This window comes from Littorina saxatilis, linkage group LG3 (genome assembly GCF_037325665.1).
Source record: "Littorina saxatilis isolate snail1 linkage group LG3, US_GU_Lsax_2.0, whole genome shotgun sequence".
In the NCBI taxonomy this organism is placed as follows: domain Eukaryota; kingdom Metazoa; phylum Mollusca; class Gastropoda; order Littorinimorpha; family Littorinidae; genus Littorina; species Littorina saxatilis.
The window spans coordinates 65,027,868-65,045,367 of NC_090247.1; the positions used below are offsets into that span (position 1 = coordinate 65,027,868).

The following is a 17,500-nucleotide window of genomic DNA, read 5'->3' on the forward strand; positions in this document are numbered from 1 at the left end:
TGTGTGTGTGTGTGTGTGTGTTTCTGTGTGTTTCTGTTTGTCAGTGTGTCTGTATTTAATATCTCTCGGATAATCATACTGCGTTGCAAACTGCTTGGCAGGAAAAAAGTGTACAGAAGGATTACGTCGTTTACCAACATCCATGTAGGACAGGCAAAAGCCACAATCAAGTATCATTTTCGCCGTTAATCGCAACATGTATTGTATTCAAATAAGCATGTCAGACTGCAATAATCCCCGTGGGTGTCTGGCGTTCCCGAGGTGTTTGTAATGCATGAATAATTGTTAGGCCTTAAAAGGATTTTACGCATTGTTTTGGACAACAGTATTCACGAGGGTGAAATAAAAAGTACGCTGTACTCTGATCATCTGACCGTAAGTTAGATCTTTGTGGAACCTGATCTGCACTTTCCAGCCACCCAAGACTTTCAAAAACATTGAATAAACAATCGACTTTTATCGTCCGAAGATGATGATCATCACATGCTTTTGTGTCCAACATTCTTTCCCGGGACTGCATTCGCGCGTGCGTTCGTCTGTCTATGTGCAAGCGTCTGCATTCGCGTGAGTGCGTCCGTGTGTATATGTTTATAAGCGTGCGTGCGTGCGCGTGTATGTGTGTGCGTGTGTGCATACGTCAGTGTGTGTGTTAGTGTGTACTTGGTAAGTAATTTGTCAACATTTTTCTTCAGAACCAGCTAGAGCGATAGAGAGACTGGGCATTGGTCAGTACATGTGGTCCAAGGAATGCCTCCACGGCGATGCAGTACCTAACGCCACGGCTTTCCCCCAGTCCATAGGAATGGCTGCCACTTTCAGGTCATCTCCAAGTCGTTTATTTATTAATTCATTTTTAAAACCACTTGCGGGAAACATTAAAATCAAATCAAATCAAATTCACTTTATTATCTCAGACTCAGAAATTCCAGTTGTGCTGCATGAACATGAAGACACACGAAATACATCATTAGTAACATTAACAAAAAACATCTACAAACTATTACGTTTCTCATTAACCTAACCAAACATATTGATCAATCACCTTTATAAAAAAAAGAAGAAGCATGGATTAAGCCGGATCTGACGTCAATTAAGACATTTATGGACAAAACAACGAGAACAAGTTTCATAAAGATGTGTCCAGTAATTTTCTCAGAATTGCCACACACACACACACACAAACACACGCATGCACACAGACACACACACACTCACACACTCACACACACACACACACACTCACACACGAAACACAGACACACTCGCTTACACACGCACACACACACTCACACACACACACACACACACACACACACACACACACACACACACACACACACACACACACTGTGACACACACACACACACACACACACACACACACACACACACACACACACACCAACATCACCTCCACCACCACCACCACCCTCGTCTAGTCAAAACTTGACTAGATGTTTAAAAACAAAAATTATAATAGTTAAAGAAAGTAGCAATTCAAATACATTTTCAGCACAGATCTGATTTTTCGAATGGCGGAAGTGACAGCGGTAGAAGTTAGAGGCAAGAACAACGAGTATGCCAAGGGAGGTAACCACTTGAAAAACACAGGCCTGTCCTGCTTCTCTCCCGTGATCAACATCATGAGGGACTCTCGCTGGGGAAGAAATCAGGTGCAGTGTAGATTGTGTTCTTTGGTTGTTCTACAAAACTAAGATGAAGTGGTCTCCCTTGTTACAAAAATGATGATCTTTTCTTTTAAAAATATGCACATCGCGGCTAGCAACAACTGCTGCCACAACGGCTTGGCTGCCGACTGAACAGTCGTCACGCGTTCAGTCCCAGCAGTTTTATGTTACCAGATGCCCATATAGTAATTTGAAAATAATCTTTTTGATATGCACGCAATATGTTGGCGGAAAAAAAGGATTCATTGAGCCATGCTTACACCGTGTTGTGTGCGTTGCCTGAAGGGTCAGTCATCATTACGTCCTTACAATACTACTACTACTACTACTACTACTAATAATACGAGAAATTATAACGCGCACATATCTCACCACAAGGCGACTCAAGGCGACTGACTGAAGTTGCTTCCCTTCGTCCATTAACACAATAAAAGAAACAATCCCTTTTCTTCCAGGAAACATACGGAGAGGACCCTTACCTCTCCGGCACTTTCGCTGCCGCCTACATCCAAGGTCTCCAAGGCAACGACACGCGCTACGTCCGTGCCAGCGGTGGATGTAAACACTTTGATGCTTACGGTGGGCCTGAGAATATCCCAGTCAGCAGGTCGTCTTTCAATGCGCAGGTGAGAATACCTTGCAAGTCCCCATTTCAGACACCCCCCCTCCCCCAAACAAATTTAAGACTTCCCCCTTTTTAAGACCTTGTTTTTTTCAGATTTTATGTTCATATCCTCTATAAATGTACCCCATTTTAAGACTACCTCCTTTTCAAGACCTGGTTTTCTAAGATCTTTGGAGGTTAGTATATACATGCAATCGTTTGCAGGCAGGCAGGGTGTGCCGAAGAAAATGTTCCATTCTTATGTAATATTTTAATAGACAATAAAGTGCTGTTATTGTTATTGCTATCGTTATTGTTATTGTCTTAAAAAGGATTCCACTGTACGAGTTACTATCTGTGGAGTTACAAACGCAGATACGCACAGCTATTTCTCCATGCTAGACGCGAACGTTTATTTTCTTAAAATCGCACGGACAGCTTTTCTTCTTGGTTAAATAATCCATGATATATGATTGTGCTGCAGTAATAAATGCACTCTCGCTCAGATATTGCAATTCGAAATCAGAAAACGGATTTACGTGTTCGTATAACAAATATTTCTTTTAATGCCACGTTACGTGGTAAACTTTAATAAAAGAATATGTAATACATATACCACATATATCGATGCAAATACCACTAGTTTGAAATCACTTCATTAAGTCTGAAATTAAGGAGCATTATGTAAAACTGTGAAAAAGCGTGAATAATTATATAAAGACCACAAAACGACGTGCTTGACAAACGATTTAAGAAAAGGAGAAGAACATGTTCAAGATTCTGTCTGTTAATTATAATATCTGTTGTGTTTTTATTTCAGGTTACGGAGAGGGACTGGAGAATGACCTTCCTACCTGCCTTCAGACGATGCGTGGAAGCTGGAACCTACAGTCTTATGTGCAGCTATAACGCGTAAATATCTAACTAGTTCATGTGTATGCGTTTTCATTATATTAGACATACTTGGCATTCTTGACGAGTTCATGTAATTCATTTCAGGCCCCTGCCCACTTGATTACAAGTGGTTATATGACATATTTCTAGTTGGACATCTCCCAAAATTACCAGCTTTGCTGCTTTTGGTGCAGAGTTTGGATTTCATACTAAATTGTTTTATCAGCTAAGTCAACAGCAACATCAACATCAACAAGGAACTTAGTCGATAAATATCGACAGGGGGCCGACAAATGGTTTAAATGTGAAATGTGTGTATATGGGTGTGGGTCTGAAACAAACAAACAAATAAACCATGTGACCCTCCCCCCCCCCCCCCCCCGGGCCGCAGGCCTTCGATGTGGTGATTGAAAAAAAAAGGATGTTCTCAAATAGTTGAATTCTCATTTGGTCTGATTCTCAAATGGTACCGGTATAGTCCCCCCCCTAGCCGCAGGCCTAGGATTTAAATTTTTTTTGTTATTAATTAATTATTTATTTATTTTAAACATTAAAAAAAATAATTAGAGTAAAACAAAACATTAAAACGTTCATAATAAATAATGATAATAAACAAGAATTTAACACAACAAAAAAACAAAAGAGTAGATAATCCGCCCATGACTTTTCTTTAAAGGTATATTGTGTCACCAAAATAGGGTTTGTTTCATAGATCAATGTTGAAATATTCAAATGTCATTGCTCCTTATATTATTATTAACACTGTTTGTATACATTATCTACATATATAGCTATGCTGATGAACACGTGGGGGAATTCGGGGGCTGTGATTGGATGGTCTCTTCCGATCATCAAAGCATAAAGCTACGGAAGTCGGCCGTTTTTCTCAATATCCAAAAGCATAATTGTCAATAACAAAGACGCATGGTTCCGGTTTACCCACCTGTACCACACGATGTTTCACTGATCGACAACACTGACAACTTGAAATTCTTCTCGGGAATGTTTTTCAGCTTTACAGATGTCGATAGCATACCCTTTTCTGCTAACTTCCCGATGAAACAGGACTAAACCTATTATTTTCTGTCCCTAAACACCACAAAATGCCTAAAGTCGAAAGATGTAGTACAAACAGGGGAGTACAACGGAACAGCCGTTTTTGTGTGCCTGTGAGCTTAGTTCACAGTTGCCGACTGACTCAAATTTTCGCATTCGGCTTTTCTTATCTCGTAACTCCACACTAAATACCCCACTTCCCCTCTGAAGTATTGATGTACAACCCATGGCACTAACATCCATGTAGTCGTTTATAACTGAGTTTGAAAAATTCGCTTCGTGACGAGACAAGTATAAATGCCATTCACCCAAACCGGAAACGTCGCTGCCGTCTGCTCGCTTTGTACGGATTAGCTGTTCTCTTTTCCTCCCCTTGTTGCATCCTTGTTCTTCAGTTGTTTCTAGTTTTCCGTTGATGTTGTGTTTTGATCTTCTTCATAAGTAGTCTTGTTCAAAATTTAAAAAAAACTCAAACTTCTTTTTGTTGTATACGAATGAACTAATAAAAAGCTGTTTAAAGGCATATTAACTCGATGAATATACACGCTAATTGCTTTACCAACAGCTGGAGACATGCTAAATTAAGTTCCCTGCAAAATATTGTGGTCTAGGACCCCTTAAATGTTGAGATATTTGAATTTTTATTTTGATCTAGATCGTCCTATTTATAGATTTGCCAACAGAGGGAACGTTGACGCAAGGGAAATAACTCCGCGTCTTTGTTGGCATCCTCACTTTTTCAGAGGCTAGAACAAGCTGTAATGCATGTATTTGGTCCGCGCATTGCGACATATCGTCATTATATGGCCTTATGATGCATTTGACATCGATTGTGGGCAAACTACACTTTGTAAACACGGGAGCGCGTACATTATGCCTTTAACAGCTGTGTTGTCAAATCGAGTTTTTTTCCAAAGTCAGTGTGGCGCCTGCGCAAAACTAATGCGCATAAGAAACGGCGTCTGCTATCAAAACCTGAGATCAACGCATCGACGCAAAAACTGTCATTTTGTAAGTTTGGAACAACAAATAAAGGTCAGAACAGCTATATAATCGCTATTGTATTTTCAGCGTAGCAATAGGGTCCGATATTTAGACTCGAACAAGTATAACGCGACTCGTCTTCGACTCGTCGGCATTATACTTGTCTCGTCTAAATATCGGACCCTATTGCTACGCTGAAAACACAATAGCTGTTAATATTTCTGTGCTACTGTGTGTTTCTTTTTTAGTTGTTGTTGTGTGTCATTCCAGAGTCATTAGTATACCACGTTAAGCTTTTTCTTTCCTCATTAACAATGCAGAGCCAACGGCATACTGGCGTGTGCAAACGAAAAGCCTCTAAACGGAGATTCTACGCAAAGAGTGGGCTTTTAAAGGCTCTGAATGTTCGTGCTTTACTTCTAAACATTCAGAGTCAATGGTATACCAGCATGTGCGAACGAAAAGCTTTTAACGGAGATTCTACACAAAGAGTGGGCTTTTAAAGGCTCTGAATTTTCGTGTTTTCTCTTCTAACAATTTAGATTCAACGGTACACTAGCATGTGCAAACGAAAAGCCTCTGACGGAGATTATACACAAAGAGTGGGCTTTTAAAGGCTCTGAATTTTCGTGTTTTCTCTTCTAACAATTTAGATTCAACGGTACACTAGCATGTTCAAACGAAAAGCCTCTGACGGAGATTCTACACAAATAGTGGGGCTTTAAAGGCTCCGAGTTGTGTCTTTTTTCTTCAACCATTCAGAGTCAATGGTACACCTGCATGTTCAAACGAAAAGCTTCTAACGGAGATTCTACACAAATAGTGGGGCTTTAAAGGCTCCGAGTTGTGTCTTTTTTCTTCAACCATTCAGAGTCAATGGTACACCTGCATGTTCAAACGAAAAGCTTCTAACGGAGATTCTACACAAATAGTGGGGCTTTAAAGGCTCCGAGTTGTGTCTTTTTTCTTCAACCATTCAGAGTCAATGGTACACCTGCATGTTCAAACGAAAAGCTTCTAACGGAGATTCTACACAAATAGTGGGGCTTTAAAGGCTCCGAGTTGTGTCTTAATTTCCTCTTCTAACAATTCAGAGTCAATGGTATACCAGCATGTTCAAACGAAAAGCTTCAAACGGAGATTCTACACAAATAGTGGGGCTTTAAAGGCTCCGAGTTGTGTCTTAATTTCCTCTTCTAACAATTCAGAGTCAATGGTATACCAGCGTGTTCAAACGAAAAGCTTCAAACGGAGATTCTACACAAATAGTGGGGCTTTAAAGGCTCCGAGTTGTGTCTTAATTTCCTCTTCTAACAATTCAGAGTCAATGGTATACCAGCATGTTCAAACGAAAAGCTTCAAACGGAGATTCTACACAAATAGTGGGGCTTTAAAGGCTCCGAGTTGTGTCTTAATTTCCTCTTCTAACAATTCAGAGTCAATGGTATACCAGCGTGTTCAAACGAAAAGCTTCAAACGGAGATTCTACACAAATAGTGGGGCTTTAAAGTCTCCGAGTTGTGTCTTTTTTCTTCAACCATTCAGAGTCAATGGTACACCAGCGTGTGCAAACGAAAAGCTTCTAACGGAGATTATACACAAATAGTGGGGTTTTAAAGGCTCTGAATTTTTGTGTTTTCTTTTTTTATTAACACTGTACAGAGTCAACGGCATACCAGCATGTGCAAACGAAAAGCTTCTGACGGAGATTCTTCGCAAGGAGTGGGGGTTTAAAGGCTACGTGGTCAGTGACGGGGGAGCGTTGAAGTTCACCACGATGAAGCACCACTATTTTCATAACAACGTAGATGCTGCGGCTGGTTGCGTCAAGGCTGGTTGCAACCTGGAGCTTGGTGGAGTTGGTTCTGTATACGGAAACCTTGGTATGTACTTTAAACATACGATTTACTGACGAGATAGGTAGTTACCAAACACAATAACAATGACAATGACCATGACAATGACGACGACAATGTCTTTAATTTACGAGGGTAATGGTATAAGCACAAAGCGGTTGCCTTTTTACGACAAGCCCTCGCCCTAAAGAGTGATTACACTAATAATAAAACTTAAATGAATAACATACTAAACTACTCACACAAAGTCAAGGAACACTTTTTATATTACGCAATGCACCAAAACCAGTCAAGACACAATGATGATCATTCGCACATATTTAATTTCATTATTCGACAGTTTGAATGCAAAACAATCAAAGCGATGAATGGACAAATCCATTTTTGGCAAATTTTTAAACACAGCAGGGATCATTTTCAAAAGTCACCAAATTTTCAAAGTTCATTCGACTGTGTGAAAATCACGAAAACAAAGTCAATAATGAGTGCTGCCTCCACGATTTGCCAGGCACTCAGTGCAGCGATGTCTCATGGACTCGACAAGCCTCCTCGGGTTAGCCTGGGGTGCAGTCTGCCACTCTGCTTGAAGGAATCCCCAGAGCTGTTGCAGGTTTTGTGGTGGAGGGTGGTTGTCGTGCACTCGGCGCTCCAGTGCATCCCAAAAGTTGTCAATAGGGTTCAGATCCGGACTACAGGATGGCCAGTCTATCCTGACAACCCCTGCTTGCTGGAGAAAGGCGTTTACCAGCCGAGCACGGTGCGGCGTGGCGTTGTCATCCATGTAAACGGAGTGGGCTCCAATCTGCTGTAATGTGGGTTTAGCAAAACGGCGAAGGATCTCGTCCCTGTAGCGCTGGGCGTTCAGTCTGCCTTGGATGAGGTAGAGGGGGGTTCTGTGATGGGCAGAGATCCCACCCCATACCATGATGGAACCCCCACCATGGGCAGTCACCTGCTGAATGCAGTCATCGTTGTAGCGCTCCCCCTGTCGCCTCCACACGCGCACACGGCCGTCGTTGTGCTCCAGGCTGTACCTTGACTCATCAGCGAAGAGGACCACAGCCCACTGCTGACGTCTCCAGAGAATGTGACGCCTGGACCAAACTCTGCGAGCTCTCTTGTGGACGAGGGTAAGCTTGGGGCGCTTGGATGGACGACGGGCGGGGTACTGGGCAGCATGCAGGCGGTTGCGAACAGTCTGTGTGCTGACGTTGGTGTTGGTAGCAGCCCGTAATTGCCTTTTGATACGGTTTGCAGTGAAAGTTCGCACTGTCTGGGCCTGTCTTGTGATGAAACGATCTTCTCTTGCTGTGGTCTTCTTTCGTCTGCCTGGGCGAGGCCTGTCTTGAACTAGTCCAGTGGCCTGGAAGCGCTGTCGCAGTCTTGTGATGACGGAGGGGGACACCAGAAGCCTTCTGGCAATCTCCCGTACGCCAACACCGTCTTGGAACCACCCTATGGCTCTTCCTCTGTCCAGCAGGCTTAACTTCTGTCGTCCGACCATCGTGATGTTGTGCCCTGATCCGCCCAGGCCCTGGCTTTTATTGAGTAACCAGTGACCAGTGTTCACAGTCAAAGCATCAAGCTTCCACGTGCAGTGCATCATTTTGTCAGAAACACGCTATAGAAAAAATGGTGTCAGCATAAAACGCTAACATTTTCCAACTTTTCACCAATTTTCAACGCTCAGCCACTGACGCCCGAGTAGCACGTGCAGCACACCAAGCCTGTACAACAAAGGCAGGAGTCCACTCTGTGCGTGTGTGTAAGATCAGCGTTGTAGCTTACAAAGTTTTGACAATAGCATCGATTTGCAAAAACACATGAAAATGAAGGGTGTTCCCTAACTTTTTGTGAGTAGTTTACATACCACATCATTATGAGCCATTTGGCGGAATAACGTGCACATTTCCACTTACACTATCTTTATGCTTGTACGTGTATACACAGGGGCTTACGCCTGAGTATTATTTAAGGTATTTCTAATGCATTATGTACCCCTCTTTCACTTAGTGCTGTTGCCTTTGAAAAATATGAATGACTTGTACAATATAAATATTTGACATAAGACGCCCTTTGCTCTACAAACCAACTTGCCTACTTTCGACAGTGGCTGCCATCAACCAAAGCAAGGTGACGGAGGCTAAGGTCCGAGAGATGGTCAAGCCATTGTTCTACACCAGAATGAGGCTGGGCGAGTTTGACCCACCGGAAATGAACCCCTACACCAAACTGGGGTTCAATGATGTGCTGACTCCTGACCATAAGGCTTTGGCTCTTGAGGCAGCCATGAAATCTTTTGTGCTGCTGAAGAATGATGGCATTTTGCCTCTTAAAAACATTGGAACGGCTGGGGTAGGTCTACTATGTGAATAATGCATTTTTAGAAAAAAAATATTGAAAAACACGGAGGGTAGCTATTTGAACGTTTGATTAAAGACTACACGAAACATTCATTGAAACAAAAATAGTAACCAGGTTTGGTATGTTCTTAAAGGCACAGTAAGCCTCCCGTAAACCATCACAGAGCTCCCCGAGCGTCTAAATACAGTACAAGCATACTTCCATTTGAACGCTCACCGAACGGGAACATCCTGGCTGCTTTCTGTCGAGCGTGAGACATTTTCAAAGAATTTATTTTCGTAGACTTGTTCCGTTAACAACAACGGCGCCTCGTTTTTGCGCTAGACCTAACTTTTAAAATCTAAATAATAAATTGACAGCTTGTTACACAAACATTCTTTAATCATAAAAGAATTCGTTTTTCATCAAGACAAGATCAGAACAATTCGAAGTTGTGAAAGTTTAAAAAAAGAAAAGCCCGGAAGCAGGGTCACGCAAGGGTCGTAGCAGACGACGGCCGGTTTATCAGTGCAAATCGCCGTTCCTCTCAACAGTCAAAAGCCATCGCTAGAGTTCTTGTGAACCACAGCCGTTGTTTCGTGCTATTGTAGTCGAGTCGCATTCAAATGACTAACTATGACGACTGCATTGTGAAAAGGGAAAACAGGATCACACGGGTTCACGATGGCTCAGGGGTAAGATAAACCACGCAAAAATAAATTCTTTGAAAATTGTTCGCTCTTTACGGAGGGCACCTAGGATGTTCTCAATCGGTGAGTGTTTAAATGAAATGGTGTTTGTACTGTGTGTAAAAGCCTGACCGTATCTGTGATGGTTTACGGGAGGCGTACTGTGCCTTTAATCAATATTTTGGCAGTGACAAACTGCCATCTTCAGGATGGTATGATGAAACTGTCATAAGTAGGTGTTTTTGGAATTAAAACTCGGACAAACAACAAATGGTGTAATGAAGGGAACATTGAAAGCCGAACGTTGAAAACTATTTTTCGTGTTTTTTTGTGGTCATTCGGCTTGCTATTTTGCAGACATAATGTGAAGGACAAATAACGAATGTCTTAAATCCGTAAGAATGAAATCTTGAGTTGTATGAAAACGAATTCTGCTGTCATATCTGTGGGAAATGCCAAGAAGGAATTCGCTTGAGGAAGTACATTTTTGTTTGATCTGGTTTTATACCAAAGTTTCTAAAAAAAAAAGAAAAAAAGAAAGAAGAGTTTTCCAATCAGAACGAAGTATTGTAATATACAAATGTACGTTTCGATTCTATCTTAACGCACACTATAAAAGAAAATTATGTTATTTGTTTTTTCATTGGCGTGGTAAGATATGGCAGAAAAAATGTGAAACACAACCCAAGGCACTCTTTGGGCACAATGGACGATCTTTGAAAATAACTGTACCGGGTTTGAGTGGTTTGTGAAAGAGTGAATACCCTTGCTTTTGGCAAGAAAATAATCTACACGTGCCCCTTGTCCACGTGTTTCAGGCACACCCCTCGCTAGTGATGGGCCCGTGGATTGTTTGTCACACTAAAAGCAAGGGTATTCACTCCTTTACAACTCATACAAACCCGGTGTAACACGAAATTTTTACTCCACGAAACATTTACTCCGGAGTAAATATTTCGTACGAAATTCTTACTCCGAGTACACTTTTCGTACGAGAAAAGAACTCCCCAAGCCACGAAAACATTACTCCCTCCACGAAATGTTTACTCCCCATTTTTTTTTACTTCCAGTAAAAATCTCGTACGCAAAAATGGGATGTGGGCGAAGGGATAATGCCAATAAGTAATCTCGCGCACACGAATGTCGCGCTACCCTCCTTCCACCACCAAGACTAACAGGGGACAAGGGAGTACAAATTTCGTACACCTGGCATGGGAAGTTAAATTGCTCGTGTTGGGGTGAAGTAATTTATTCGTTATTTATTCGTCAGGGGAGTAACATTTTTGTACGAAATGTTTACTCGGAACTCACCTGTCTTGGGGAGTAATTTTCTCGTGTAATGGGGGAGTGCTTTTTTCGTAAAGGGAGTAACTTTTTCGTACGAAATGTTTACTCCGGAGTAAAAATCTTGTGGGAGTAATTTTCTCGTGTTACACCGGCAAAGTTATTTTCAAACACCGTTTGTTGTGCCCAAAGAGTGCCTTGGGTTGTGTTTCCCATTGTGTGCTATCATGTCTGGCAACGTCAAGCAAGGGCATTCACTCTTTCACAACCCATACAAACCAGACAGAGTTATTTTCGGAATTCGTCTGTTATAAAACTCTATTACATGTATCTCCTCTTGTTGTTTGTTGTTCAAGGTGATAGGTCCAATGGCAAACAACGCCTACCAGCTGTTCGGTACCTATACTCTCCCCATCCGCTGCCAAGCCAATTCTTCATCTATAAAACTCTTATATATCTCCTCTTATAGTATGTTGTTCAAGGTGGTGGACAACGCCTACCAGCAGTTCGGGACATACTCTTCCCATCCGCCGCCAAGCGAATTCTTCAATTAGAAACATCTTATATCTCCTCTTGTTGTTTGTGTTCAAGGTGGCGGATTCAATGGCAAACAACGCCTACCGGCAGTTCGGCACTTACTCTCCCCATCCGCTGCCAAGTGAATTCTTCAACAAATATTTAAAAAATCTTATATATATCTCCTCTTGTTGTGTGTGTTCAAGGTGGTGGGTCCAATGGCTAACAACGCCTACCAGCAGTTCGGGACCTACTCTCCCCATCCGCCGCAAAGCGATGTGACCACACCTCTGGATGCTCTGAAGGCCGTGGCTTCCAGTGTGCACTATGCCGCTGGTTGTGATGACAATAATTGCAAAACGTACAACTCGTCGGAAGTACTGAAAGCAATCAGCGGAACAAACATTATCTTTGTTGTCTTGGGAACGGGTAAGTTATGTGTTTTCAGCTTTGAATGCAACTGCACTGATTTCGATCTGTTTAAAATAAGACATTATAACAAGTCGCGTAAGGCGAAATTACTACATTTAGTCAAGCTGTGGAACTCACAGAATGAAACTGAACGCACTGCATTTTTTCACAATGACCGTAGTCCGCCGCTCGTGCAAAAGGCAGTGAAATTAACGAGCCTGTTTAGCGCGGTAGTGGTTGCGCTGTGCTGCATAGCACGCTTTTCTGTACCTCTCTTCATTTTAACTTTCTGAGCGTGTTTTTAATCCAAACAAATCATATCTATATGTTTTTGGAATCAGGAACCGACAAGGAATAAGATAAAATTGTTTCTAAATCGATTTCGGAAATTTTATTTTAATCATAATTTTTATATTTTTAATTTTCAGAGCTTGTTTTGAATCCGAATATGACATATTTATATGTTTTTGGAATAAAAAAAATAATGAAGAATAAGATGAACGTAATTTTGGATCATTTTATAAAAAAATTATTTTAATTACAATTTTCAGATTTTTAATGACCAAAGTCATTAATCAGTTTTTAAGCCTCCAAGCTGAAATGCAATACCAAAGTCCAGCCTTCGTCGAAGATTGCTTTGCCAAAATGTCAATCAATTTGATTGAAAAATGAGGGTGTGACAGTGCCGTCTCAACTTTTACAAAAAGCCGGATATGACGTCATCAAAGACATTTATCGAAAAAATGAAAAAAACGTCTGGGGATATCATACCCAGAAACTCTCATGTAAAATGTCATAAAGATCGCTCTACACACACACACACGCACAAACACACACACACACACACACACACACACGCACACACACACACACACACACACACATACACCACGACCCTCGTCTTGATTCCCCCTCTATGTTAAAACATTTAGTCAAAACTTGACTAAATGTAAAAATGTAGAAGCAGAGACAAGGATCGAAGAAGCTTGCTCTTAAAATACATACAGTTATTAGAAGTCTACAGTTGGAACTTGTTTTTTTTAGCCGCTTCATTTTGAAAGGTGTACTTTTTGAAATGTCTAATCTGAATTTCTTTCCTGTTTATACTTGAACTGACAACTCATTCTTGAGAGCGAGAGAGAGAGAGAGAGAGAGAGAGAGAGAGAGAGAGAGAGAGAGAGAGAGAGAGAGAGAGAGAGAGAGAGATAGAGAGAGAGAGGGTGCACCGAGAGAGAGAGAGAGAGAGAGAGAGAGAGAGAGAGAGAGAGAGAGAGAGAGAGAGAGAGAGAGAGAGAGAGAGAGAGAGAGAGAGAGAGAGAGAGAGCTCCAGATTGTTTACAACATTTTTCGACGTGTGTGTTTTCAGTTTGCTGTTCTGTTGCACACATAAATTACATCGTTTTGTAAGAAAGAAACAATGAGTTGTATCGAAACTTATTTTGCTGCAAATCTGGGAGTAAAGCAAGATGGCATTTTGCTTGAGTCAAAGTGAAACAAATATTGACATGAAACAATTCCAGGCGCAGCTGTGGAAAAGGAGAGTCATGACAGAGCAGGCACAGAGCTACCGGGACACCAGAAAACTCTTCTGCTGGATGTCTTAGAACACAGTAAGTTTCGCATACCGTACGCATAATGAAGACTGACAAGATAATGCATGAATGAATGAATAAAAATCTGTTATAAAAAATTAAAAAAGTACATATGTGACCCTCCACCACGGAATGAGTCGCATGTCACCTTTGCATGATTTTCATATTTTTACATTTTCCTAAAGAGTTTTTTTATGCTCTATTCAGTGGTGAAAACCGTTTTAGAAAAGAGCGAACACTTTTCGAGTTATAAGTCTGTGATTAAGGTGACCCTCACACTGTTACCAGACACCCCCAGACTTATATTAAGCCTAGCACAGAACCGTGCGAGGTGACATGCGACTCATTCCGTGGTGGAGGGTCACATATTATAGGTACTTAATTTGATAAATCAATCAATAATTGAATGAATGAATGAATGAACAAGTAAATAGATAAATAATTGCCATGTTTGGTACGGAGCGTCGCTGAGTTTATCTTCCAACACGTGCTCAGAATGGATAAAGGTACGTTAAAATGCTTAACACCTTCAATACTTATCGATTGTTCTTAACAATGACAGCACGGGGTTGCAAACTTTTCGCCGTAACAGTCGACCTTGTTTTCGTATTTTTGAACGCACTATCCAGCATTAATACGTACTGCATTCGTTTTTGGCTCACGTAAGTGTAGCCTATGCGATCGTAACTTTGTCTGTCTGTGCGTGCGTGTGTACGTGCGTATGTGCGTGCGTGCGTGCGTGCGTGTGTATGTCTGTGGTAGAAACTCTAACATTTGAAGACGTCACATTACATTGACGTCACATTATGACGTAAGAGGGTTAGACGTCACGCGAAGGAAGTACTGAAAGTCTCGGTCATTATTATTTTGAGCGGGCCGAGACTAGTTGGCAGTCGTGTCCCTGTAAGTAGGCTACATGCAGACAGACAGATCTAGATCTAGTGTCTCGCTTTCTTGCACAGTTTCACCTATGCTCTTTCTGTGTGTGTGTGTGTGTGTGTGTGTGTGTGTGTGTGTGTGTGTGTGTGTGTGTGTGTGTGTGTGTGTGTGTGTGTGTGTGTGTTACTGTTTGTCGATTTCTTACGTGAGCCTTGATGGCTTCGCCTCTTGTTTTCTTTACAGTCCATTCCCACACGCCTGTCGTGTTACTGCTGTTCACTGCCGGTCCTGTCAACATTTCCTTTGCCGATCGGGATCCAGATGTGCGCGCCATTATGCAGTGTTTTCTTCCCGCTCAGGCTACAGGGCAAGCGGTACGTCACGTCCTGTTGAATGACGTCAAAGGCGCGGTGCCTGCTGGGAGACTGCCCTACACATGGCCGTTGCTAGCATCCCAGGTAAGTTTTCTTTTGTAAAAGATGGGCTTGAAAGCCCACACACACTGACACACACACGCACGCACGCAAGCTCGCACGCACACACGCACACACGCACGCACTCAAGCACGTACACACGCACGCACATACATACACACACGCACGCACCCAAGCACGTACACACGCACGCACACACGCACACACGCACGCATGCACGCTCGCACACGCACACTCACACATGTATTCTTGACATACATACATAGATGAAAAAAAACCCACAAAAAACTAAATTATGGAGACGAAACTCAATTACAAGAGTTAAGAGATATATCGGCTACGAGAATCATAAACGAAAGAGATATCATGATCGAACACGGGACCCAAGACACTTCAAGAAGTTGTGGCATTTCTTTTATATCATAATTAGTATTGTTTTGATTTAATGCCTTACTTCCATTTCTGTATTGTTTTGCCTTGAATGTTCTTTGCTCTTTTCATTGATTTAAAAATTGAAGATCTTTGGCTCTGTTGCCACAGAAGCATTGCGACGCCAACTTTGGTGTCCGTGAAGTGCTTACCCCTGACGACTTTGGCTGTGTTCTAGTAATTTATTGCTTTTGTTGTTTGTTTATAACCAGTCCTTCTTTAACTGGAATATTTTATTTCATTTTAAATCAAACTGGAATACTTTTTAGGTGTCTTTCACTCTCTCTCCCTCCCTCACTCTCTCTCCCTCTCTCACCCCCTCTCTCTCTCTCTCTCTCTCTCTCTCTCTCTCTCTCTCTCTCTCTCTCTCTCCAATCCCCTCCAGTTCTCTCCGCCTCTATGCTGGTTTTCCCTGCGGCTTGCAGCTTCCTCCCATGGTGAACTACTCGATGCAGGGCAGGACGTACCGCTACTTTGAGGGGGAGCCGCTCTACCCGTTTGGCTACGGACTGTCCTATACCACGTTTGAGTACACAGCCTCTGTCCACACCACCACTGTCACGGCCGGACAGCCACTGACCGGTTCTTTCTGGGTCAAGAACACGGGCAAATATGAAGCTGATGAGGTAGGTCAGTTAAATGTATGTGTGTAGGATATACATTTTTCGGTAAAGAAAAGCGTCGGTAAAACGGGAAAACAAACAGTCAAAATGTTTTCTTTGGATGGATCTGGGACGGTGCTGACTAGTTGTTGTTGTTGTTGTTGTTGTTGTTGTTGTTGTTTGTTGTTTGTTGTTGTTTGTTGTTGTTGTTTGTTGTTGTTTGTTGGTTGTTTGTTGTTGTTTGTTGTTGTTGTTGTTGTTGTTGTTGTTGTTGTTGTTGTTGTTTTAGGTCAATGAAGAAATTGACCTGGAAGTCTTTATACAAAACGTAGCTCGTGTGTTCATTTACTCAGCAAGCAGCATCAGTTGGAAAGTTTGACCTGGAATAACAGAAGCGGTGCCAGACATTTACTCACTAATCTTGATCGTGAATGTAGGTGTCCCAAGTGTACATCGCATGGCGCAACAACACAGTCCCGGCCCCCAAGCTGCAGCTGGTGTGGTTCAAGCGCTACTCCCTGCCGACAGGGGGCGCTGACATCAAGGTGGACTTTGAGGTGGAAGCCAGGTCCATGGCGCTCTGGTTTGACGATGGATGGCATGTTACAGAGGGTAAGTGTATCTGTTTGTTGTTGTTGTTGTTGTTGTTGTTGTTGTTGTTGTTGTTGTTGTTGTTTGTTGTTGTTTGTTTGTTGTTTGTTTGTTGTTTGTTTGTAGTTTGTTGGTTGTTTGTTGTTTGTTTGTTGTTTGTTTGTTGGCTTTTTGTTGGTTGTTTGTTGGTTGTTTGTTGTTTGTTTGTTGTTTGTTTGTTGTTTGTTTGTTTGTTGTTTGTTTGTTGTTTGTTGTTTGTTTGTTGGCTTTTTGTTTGTTGTTTGTTGGTTGTTTGTTGTTTGTTGTTTGTTTGTTGTTTGTTGTTTGTTTGTTGTTTGTTTGTTGTTTGTTTGTTGTTGGTTGTTTGTTGGTTGTTTGTTGGTTGTTTGTTTGTTGTTTTGTTGTTGTTTTTTGGTTGTTTGTTGGTTGTTGGTTGTTGTTTGTTTGTTGGTTGTTTGTTGGTTGTTTGTTGGTTGTTTGTTGGTTGTTTGTTGGTTGGTTGTTGGTTGGTTGTTGGTTGGTTGTTGGCTGTTTGTTGGTTGTTTGTTGGTTGGTTGGTTGTTGGTTGGTTGTTTGTTGGTTGTTTGTTTGTTGGTTGTTGGTTGGTTGTTGTTGTTTGTTGTTGTTGTTTAAATTATTCTTGCTAAA

General features: G+C 41.8%; 1 protein-coding gene across 1 annotated transcript in view; it reads left to right on the forward strand.

The window, feature by feature from the left end:
- Positions 1-702: 702 nt before the first annotated feature.
- Positions 703-17,500, forward strand: part of LOC138962989 (uncharacterized) — a gene marked incomplete at its 5' end in the record, with an annotated part of 19,397 nt that continues 2,599 nt past the window's right edge. The window contains 11 exon segments of the mRNA XM_070334962.1: positions 703-819; positions 1,514-1,673; positions 2,144-2,314; positions 3,113-3,204; positions 6,889-7,109; positions 9,193-9,437; positions 12,121-12,343; positions 13,846-13,935; positions 15,040-15,254; positions 16,085-16,285; positions 16,699-16,873. Of these exon segments, the coding sequence (XP_070191063.1) occupies positions 703-819; positions 1,514-1,673; positions 2,144-2,314; positions 3,113-3,204; positions 6,889-7,109; positions 9,193-9,437; positions 12,121-12,343; positions 13,846-13,935; positions 15,040-15,254; positions 16,085-16,285; positions 16,699-16,873 (1,910 nt within the window).